Here is a 9,557-nt window from a genome sequence, read left to right as displayed (position 1 = left end):
TCTCTTATTTCTAGTTAAGGTCTCTGGAGGTCTGAAGAATTCACGGCAGAGGATCAGTGATCTCCTCGACCGCTGTGATGACAATCTGCTCGCCTTCTTCTTTAATCAGTTCTTAGTCTTCAGAAAGGACGTTCAACGTGAGTTCTGCAGATAGATTGTAACTGTTCAGTTGAGTGATAAAGTTTCCTGCTCGTATGAAGTCCACATTCCACCATTAACCTGGGATCCACAGTCCTTCACTGGATAGGGATACAGAACTTTAACATTTTCATATATGCTATTAGCAAATCGCTCTGTCATTTCAATCCTCCAGGCATTCAAGCACTCCTGGCTCCTGGCAATCCTCCATATCCAGGTCATTGTACATTTTTGATGATCATCACTTCGCTATTGGCAGACATGTCGTGATGTACCTTGCACATCACCTCCGTGGCACACTCCCCAGTCAATGAAATGCCCAGTCCTCGGTCTCCGATCTCAAGCAGTTTTCAAATTCTAACTCCACAGTGCGAACGTTTGGCGGTGGATTCTGTGACTGCTCTTCATTTCACTTACAGGAATTATCTCCAGTGGCGACCGGGACAATGCAAAGACTCGTCGACAAAATCTCGTCTGTCTCCTCGACCAGGCAGAGGAAGGAGATCTGATCGCTTTTGAGCAGATTATATCAAGCTACATCTCCATTGCTCGAGGTGAGTCACAGTTCCTATCGTCTAAGATCTGTCAAAGCCCACGCGTGCCAACAGTTTATTATTATACAATCAAAGTTCATGGAAGTCCACAATTTATTGTTATACACACAAAGCTCATGGAAGCACATAGGTTATTATTATACAATCAAAGTTCATGGAAGTCCACAGTTTATTATTATACACACAAATCTCATGGAAGGACATAGGTTATTATTATACAATCAAAGTTCATGGATGCCGACAGAACACTGTACAATCACAAACATGTTGAGATTGACATGTGCACATTCGATGCCACATCAAGGCCATGGGCCTAGTGGTGCAAAATTGGATTAGAATAGTTGGGTGATTGAATGGCGCAGGCCCGATGGGCCGAAGGGCCTTTTACTGTCCCTTAAACCTCTGTGAATCTATGATTATATTCATCATGCCTTGGGGCCTGCGTCTGCTGGCAAAGGAGGCGAATCAGATTCCCAATATGCATAGTGTTTAAGTTCTGTTTGAGGTTTTGCCTCATGCTGTTAACCATTGGTCAGCCATGAAAAATGTGTATGATAATGATAACCATTAGTTATAGAGCACCATTTAGAACACAAACTCATCGCAGCGATTGACAGCAATGATATCAAACAGTTATTTAACACCACTTCACATAAGGAGGTGTGAGCACAGGCTAATGAGGCTTCGGTCCAACGGGGTGATTTTAAGGAACAGAGACAATTGAAGAGACACGAAGGCTTGGGAAAGGGATACAGATGTTTAGAATATAAGCAGTTGGTAACTAATGTTGGAGCAGTTAATAATGATGGTGCTCAAGAGGCCAGAAACCAAGGAGCAGAAATGGAGGGTTTGCCATCCGGTGTTCTCTGTGTTCCGCTTCATCCCATTCTCTAATAAGCCTCCGCTGTTGGCACTACCATCTCTGTGTATCTCACGTAAAGAAATACGAACACGAGTAGCCCATTCATCCGTTCAAATCTCTGTCCTCATTCAATGACCTAAATATATCTAGACGATTGTGGTTTAAGATAAAGCAGATAAAAAAGGCCCTGTGACAGGCACAAGCAGAGTAAAATTGTAGACAGCCTATAGAAGTATAGGACATACAGGTGCGAGGTTAAAAAAGGAAAGTAGGAAAGCAACAAGGTGGTAACAATAAAATTTGGCAAGTAAAATCAAAGAAAACTCCATTATTCTTTATCAGTAGATTAGGAACAAGAGAATAACTGAGGACATGGTCCGGCCTAACTGAGGCCTCCATGGAAACTTGTGGGTTGATGCTGAAGATGTGGGCAGGGTCCCAAATGTGTACTTTTTCTCTGTCTTCACTAAGGAGAGGGATGATGCAGACATTCTACTTAAGGTGAAGACATGTGAAAGCTTACATGCAATAAGCATAGTTAGAGAGGGCGCACTGAAGGACTGGCTTCACTGAAGTTCGATAAATTACCAGGGCCAGATGGATTATATGCCAGGCTGTTAAAGGAAACCAGGGAGGAAATAACGAATGCCCTTAAGACTACTTTCCAATCCTCACTAGATACAAGCAAGGTAGAAGAGGATTGGGAGACTGCAAGGGCTGTACCAAATTTTGAAATAGTTTGTGTGGGAGCGGCCATAAAATTATAAACCAATTAGTATGTCTTCACTGGTGGGCAAATAATTGGTATCAATTGTGAGATGCAGGATATATTGTCACTTTGAAAGGAAGAGATTGATTACGGATAGTCAGAATGGTTTTCTCAATTGATGATAGTGCCATACCAAATTAATAGACATTTTTCACGAAGTAACAAGTCGGATTGATGAGAGCAGTTCACCGGATGTTATAAACAAGGATATTCCCAAGGCACTTGACAAGGCCCCGCATGACAGACTGGTCAAACAAGTGTGATCCCATTGGATACGGGGGAAGGTGTCAATCTCGATCCAAAGTTGTCTCATTGACAGGCGACAAATTGCAATGGCCGATGGCTGTTTTTGCAAATGGAACGCGGTTCCCAGTGGATTTCAATGCGCTCAGTGTTGGGGCTCTTGCTGTTTGTTGGATATATCAATGATTTGCACTTAAATGTGCGATCGGGAAATTTGCAGAGGAACCAATAATTGGCCCTGCATTTAGTAGTAATTTGGAAAAGTGCTGCCTCCAGGAAGCTATCAATGGTTTGAATGAATAGGCAGAAAGTTGCCAAATAGAACTTAATTCAGAAAAAGGGTGAGCTAATGCATTTGGTGAGGGCAACCCAAGCAAGGGGATGCTCAATAAACAGGAACTTATTGATAGTGGCTGAGGAAGTGAAGACCTGGGAGTGCTTATCCACAGGTCCTCCAATGTTGCAGGGCACGTGGATAAGGTGGTAAAGAACGCAGATGGAATGTTCCCTTTATTGGATGAGGTGTTGAATACAAAAGCAGAGATGCAATGTTGGAATTGTCCAAAAAGCTGGTTAGGCCGCAGCTGGAATTTTGTGTAGAATTCCGGTCACCACATTATAGGAAGGACAACAGAGTTCTGAGACAGTGCAGAACGGATTTACAGGAATGTTGCCAGGTCATTAAACGTGGCGTGCGGTGTGGCGGGGTCTGTGGGATTAGGGTGACACAAAGAAAATACATTTCACCCAGAGGATACTGGGTGCCTGGGATTCACTGCCTAAACTGGTGGTTGAACCTGAAACCTTCAACTCAATTAAATGGTACCTGAAACGCTGTAACCTGAATTGCTACGGAACAGGTGCGGGAAACTGGGGTTTAAAATGAGCTACTGATTGATTTATTTTTCTCTTTCCATGGCCGGTGCAGACACCGTGCGCTGAATAGGATCCTTCTGCGCTTTATCTTTTCCGTGGTTCATAACTCTCACCCCTTGTCCCCCTAACCCTCTGGACATATGGTTGACAAAGCTGCGAATCTACACCTCAATTGTAATAATTGTTCAAGCGCAAATTCCCATTTTTGGAAGATCTCTCTTCACAACATTACAGTACCTTTACAGTGCAGGAGGAGGCTATTCGGCAAATCGATTTCTCTCTGGCTATCTGAAAGAGCATTCCGCATAATCCCCTATCCCTTGCATTATCCGTGTAACCTTCTATATTCTCTGTTTTCAGGTAAGAATCCAATTCCCTTTTGAAAACCTCGATCGGAATTGTATCTAGCAAATTCCCGGAAGTTTGTTCCGGATGCCAAATGCAAGCTGGCCGAAAAAAAAACAATTTCCCTCCCGTCCTTTCTGCACGTTTTGCTAATCATTTTGAATATGTGCCATCTAGTTCTTGATGCTCACTTAGGTGGGAACATTTCCTCACCATTTACCCTGTTCATACTCCTCAAGATCTTGAATACCTCAACCAAGTCTCCACTCCTCTCTTTCTTTTCTTCAATGGAAATTTTTCTTCAATCTTCATAGCTACATTTCTACATCCCGGGGATACTTCTTGTGAATCTCCTCCGTACTCGATATATTGTCTTCACATCCTTCCGCAAGTACAGTGCCTCAACCAAGTCTCCACTCCTCTCTTTCTTTTCTTCAATGGAATTTTTTCTTCAATCTTCATAGCTACATTTCTACATCCCGGGGATACTTCTTGTGAATCTCCTCCGTACTCGATATATTGTCTTCACATCCTTCCGCAAGTACAGTGCCCGAAACTGGACCTGCAATCCATATGAGGCCTAATTATTGTATTATCCAAGTTCAACATGATCGCCTTACTCTTGTACACAATGCCCCTATTAATAAAGCCTAAGATAGTATATGATTTACGAACTGTGCTGTCAACACACCCTGCCACCTTCAAAAAACCTATGTACGAATACACTGAGATTCCTATTTTCATGCATCTCCTTTAGAAGCTCTCCCTTCATTTCATACCGTCTCACCATAACATTCCTGATGAAACGGATCATCTCACTCTCTCTGCAATGAACTTTATCTGTCTCTTCTATGCACAATCCTCGAGCACGTCTATGTCCATTTCAAGTTCAAGATTGTCCCCATCACAGTTGACAACAAGTTCAATCTCCATATCATGTGTAAATTTGAAATCATGCCCTGCCCACCAGATTCTGGGCCATTAATATATACCAGGCAGAGCAAGGGGGCCCCAGAACTGATCTCTGAGGAACTCCAAACCTTCCACCAATCTGAAAAACAGCCATCTATCGCTCCTCTCTGTTTCCTTTCAATCAGCCAATTCCATATTTAATTGCCTACTTTCCTTTTTATTCCATGGCCTGGAATTTCGCTCACAGGTCTGTTTTGTGGCACTGTATTAAATTAATTTTGAAAAACCTTATAGACAACATCAACAACCTTCCCTTTATCGAACTCTTAACATTTAAATGACATTTCCTTTTATTTCAATCAGAGAAGTTCAGGCCTAGTTTTTTATTTACCTTTTGTACCCACCCACCCAACGAACATCCCCAAAAACCCCCACCGTGCTAAAATGTCCAACAAGCAGATCTATTTATTTATTCATTTATTTTTGTCAATCCTCCATTTCAGCTCTAGTTAATACCGTGAAAATGGCGGGTAGGTTATTTCTGAATGTTCAAAATTCAAGGGATAACATACAATTTGCTTGATCCCCTGCCTCCCAAAACACCACCACACCCACACCCCACCACACCCCTGACCCCCACCTCCCCTTTTTTATATCTTTCTTTCAGCCCAAGGCAATGTTGCCCTTAGCCTACCCTGACTTGCTCCAAGTTATAGGCAAATACATGGCAGAAACACTTCAGGTGTACTCGACCCAGGTGTTTATTTAGCTGAGGCATGACTGATCAGACACCCGTGTCGCCTCTTTAGTTTCATTTCGCTACGTTGAAAGTCGCCTTGTGAAGGTCACTTTATTTTGTTGATGCAGAAATGTAAAACCAGTGTTTAAGCCACAAACATTGCTGTATGTTTCCAGCAACAGCAGCTGGCAGGGCAGAGAATCCTCGTCAAATCATCGACTCTCTTCTGGATAAGCTGGATGCCGCCAGTCTCAGCGCCGTCTTGCAACATCTTCTAACGATGCGGGAGTACGGTGTCCGTAAGCATCCGTTTACATTAACATTCTTCAAATGATTCGGGGCTCATTGTGAGATACAGGAAAATCATCCACCCTTACCCAATTTCAAAGAAATTTTTGTATATCTTTATTTTTACACACGGAGGGAAGCGGGGGTGGGTGGTGGGTGGCGGGGGGGTGGTTATTGAGGAGCCCAATATGAACGCATGTACATAAGTAACTAAAGGCCAATGGACAAGTAGATAAAACTGGGACGTATTAAGGGTACAAGCTGATGAGATTTAGCGGGATTCTTCGTGGGATCAGGGCTTTCATCACGTGGTGGTTTCTTGCTATTCACCGGAGAGTATAAATAAAAACAGGCCAGTTCCATTGCCCAAAGGGTGGTTAACAACTCGCTCTAAAAAAAATAGGGTTTCAATGGATAGCGATTGTACAATGCTGCGGCACGGAGAGATCCGAATTTCCTCTTACATGAGACACAAAGCATTCGTCTGCAGGTGAAACAGCTACCGGAGGGAAACTGAATGTTCACCTTTATTTAAAACGGTTGGATTATAAGTGTAGGGATGTATCGGGGCAACGGCGCAGAATGCGAATGAGCGTTTTTCAGGCAATATTGATCACATTATGTGAGGAATAATATAACTGAATTGGAACCACTCCATAATAGGTTCAATATTTTTTATTCTTCGAATGATCAGCTTAGCTCGATACTCATGGGGGTGTGGAAGAATACGAGGAAACGCTTTGAAATCGTTTCGTAATCTTGATGGCAGTTAAGGGGGTGGATAGTGTGTGAATGTTCCCCTCGTGGGGGATTCTAGAAGAAATGGAGCGTCGATTGGGAATCAGAGGGCGTCTATAACTGATTACGCCCAGGAGCATCTTCTCCTCACAGATGGTGCTGATTTGTTACCATTATCCATTCCAGAGAGCTGCAGAGACCGTCATTACACCTCAGAAACATAGAGAATAAGAGCTGGAAACGGTCATTCGTCCCTTCAAGCCTGCTCCAACATTCGATGTGATCATGCATGACCAATTACCTCAACGCCGTGCTACCACTCTTTCGCCACACACTTTTGACATCTTTAGAGAAGGGAGACCTGTCTATCTCCTCCATTAATATATTCAGTGCGTTGGCCTCCATAGCCTTCTGTGGTAGAGAATTGCACACGTTCACAAACATCGGAGAGAAGAGGTTTCTCCTCACCTCAGTTCTAAATGGCCCACCCTGTATCCTGAGACTTTGACCGCTTGACCTAAATCACCCCCAGCCAGAGGATGCATCATCCGTTCATCCAGTCTTTCCAGCCCTGTCATAATTGTTTATGTGTCAATGAGATTCCCTCTCTGTCTTCTAAATTCCAGTGAGTACAGGCCTAGTCGGCCCAGACTGCCCTCTTAGGACAATCCTGTATTCCAAGGAATCATTCCAACGAACTTTCGCTGCAGTCCCCCTATGGTAAGCATGTGTTTTATTAGCTAAGGAGACTAAAACTACACACAATGCTCCAGTTGTTGTCTCACTGTGGGCCTTTCCAGCTGCAGTAATGCATCCTTGCCCCTGTACTCAAGGACATTGATGGCTGAAATAGGCAGAATTTGAAACAATCAAGGTGTCAAGGGTAATGGTGAACAGGCAGGTAAGTGGAATTGAGATTAAAATAATATCAGGCATGAATGGCAGAGCAGACTTCAGGGGCTACGCGCCCTGCTCCTGAATGTATAATAATAATAATTATTAATATTATTGCAATTATTATTATTTTAATTACTATGCTCTTATACATTGGAGCTCATTCATCAAACAGCCAGTGTTGAGATAAAATGCGGGGGTGGGGTGGGGTTAGGGGGGAGTAAAGGGGGTTGGTGGTTGGGGAGGACGGGCAAGAGCTGCGAATAATTTAGCAGCTCGTCCTGAAAGCCAAAAACGACACACCAGGCAGAATGGGCTCCGTCATATCTGCAACAGACTGTGGTAATTTCATGTTGCTCTTTGAGCAAAAAGTTCTGGAACATGGAGAGATTAAATTTGTGATTCGGTAATACTGAGCACTGAATACTCCACATGTGGAATATTCAATCCGATTTGGGCATTGCACTACTGGTCTGATCTATTGACCATGGAGAGAGGGTGCGCATGTTTATAGAATGATATTGCAGTTATCTGGCAGGTTAGTATTGTTTTAATTATGTGCATTGTTTTGCTCCACAGGCATTTCTGCTCAGCTTAATCCCTGATGTTTTACAGCTGCTGACTAAAAATCACACCCTCACAGTTCAAGTGCACTATCATCCTAACGCTGAAAAGCACTCATTAAAAACTGTACTTAAAATTGCACCTGTCGTTCCCGGTCCCTGATTAAAACAGCTTTGGAATCGACACACAGGGAAAGGGCTGGGCCTATGAGTTACGTGGCAATGCAAGAGGCATGAGGAGAATTGTGTATAATTCGAGTCAATCACCTGTGGAGTGGAATACGAGCCTAGGATCCGGACACTGCTCTTATACCAGTGAATTACCCTTGAAAGTGTCTTTAGTGAGATGGTGCCAAGACAATGCGGCCCCCTTGAGAACTTAGGATATGCAGAACAACAAAAAAATCCTCAAATTCACATTGGCATGAGTTTTGACCACACGCTGTATAATCCCTTCCTGGTTGCTCAGCTTTCTATTTTTACAAATATTCCAGTGCATTTCATTCGGTCCAACAGTAAAGGTCATGCTTATCAGCTAGCTCTCTGTGATTGTAAGTGCTTAAGTAACCATCACTCAACTGCCCAAACCATGATAGTGCCCCAGCTATATCAGTTCACTTTGTTCATTCGCTCCATAGTACACTTCACTGAGGGTTTTACTCTGTGAGCACTCCCCTGGCCTATGCCTGCGGGAATCCCGTCTCCCTGCTCCCTCTTGCACTGGGACACAGTTTACTCCACCCCTCCCTGACCAATCATCCTTCCTCTCTCCTCACTGCTGCATTGCTGTCTTTTTCAGCCGCTCTCTGCCACATTTGCTCAATTTTGCCTTGTGATCCATTTAACCCATAACTTTATCTTTCTACTGTAGTTTTCAGTTTCTCACTGAACTCTCTCACAGTGACTTCACTTGTCCCAGGATGCATTGGGAAGACTGTTCTTCACCGCAAGGCGGTTTAATTGGTCAGAATTAGATGGGTTTTACACGTTGTCTCCGGTAGGGAATGACTGATCAGTGTTGAATGAAATGTATGCCATCTTAGTTTAGTGCGTTTGCTTGGAGATTATTCTGGGGCCGTGACCTTCTTATTGCAGGGAATGTTGAGCGGAAAGCGTTTATTAGTTCTTCCCTCTCAAATGGGAGGGCTGATCTGGCTGTGCTTAGAGACCTGAATATCGACCCGATTGATTGTGTAGCGTTTAGGGAAAAGCACATTCTCCTGTCACATTTGATTGGGCATTGTCAATGGATCGTTACACTCTGATGGAGCATTAAACTGAGTCTCTGGGATTTTTAATTATTTATTTATTATCTCGGGGGATCTGGGCGTCTCTGATAAGACCAACATTACTTGTCCTATTAAGTTTAGCGCTTTGCCAGCCATTCCAAAGGGAAGTTGACATTCAACCACATTAATGTCTATGCACTCACATATATTAGATCTGATCGCGAGTTAGCATCATGGGACAGTGTTAGGAGACCTTACGGTGCCTGGTAACATTGATTGCCTGATATTTGTATGGCGCGAATGCTAATTGCCAGCTACCAACCCAAGCTTGAAAGTCGTCCAAATTATTCCATATGAACACGTTCTGCAAATACAGAGGTGTGCAGAATTGTGCAGTCATCCAGGAA

The 9,557-nt window shown here is 43.4% G+C and overlaps 1 protein-coding gene across 1 annotated transcript; it reads left to right on the top strand.

Annotated features, from left to right (window-relative positions):
• Nucleotides 1-407: 407 nt before the first annotated feature.
• LOC144672808 (uncharacterized) lies at nt 408-8,126 on the top strand. Its single transcript, XM_078534794.1, has 4 exons — nt 408-444; nt 558-692; nt 5,615-5,737; nt 7,938-8,126. The coding sequence occupies exons 1-4, from the start codon at nt 408-410 to the stop codon at nt 7,961-7,963; spliced, it is 321 nt and encodes a 106-aa protein (XP_078390920.1). The 3' UTR covers nt 7,964-8,126.
• Nucleotides 8,127-9,557: the final 1,431 nt, after the last annotated feature.

The sequence above is a fragment of the Cetorhinus maximus genome, unplaced genomic scaffold (assembly GCF_964194155.1).
Source record: "Cetorhinus maximus unplaced genomic scaffold, sCetMax3.hap1.1 HAP1_SCAFFOLD_44, whole genome shotgun sequence".
NCBI classification, from domain to species: domain Eukaryota; kingdom Metazoa; phylum Chordata; class Chondrichthyes; order Lamniformes; family Cetorhinidae; genus Cetorhinus; species Cetorhinus maximus.
Note: the sequence above shows the minus strand (reverse complement) of the source record. Positions and strands in the feature narration are given on the sequence as shown.

Coding starts and splice junctions, on each gene's coding strand:
- LOC144672808 (XM_078534794.1), top strand. CDS start 408: ATGTACCTTGCACATCACCTCCGTGGCACACTCCCCA. Junction 693..5,614: donor CTACATCTCCATTGCTCGAG/GTGAGTCACAGT, acceptor GTATGTTTCCAG/CAACAGCAGCTGGCAGGGCA. Junction 5,738..7,937: donor GATGCGGGAGTACGGTGTCC/GTAAGCATCCGT, acceptor TTTGCTCCACAG/GCATTTCTGCTCAGCTTAAT.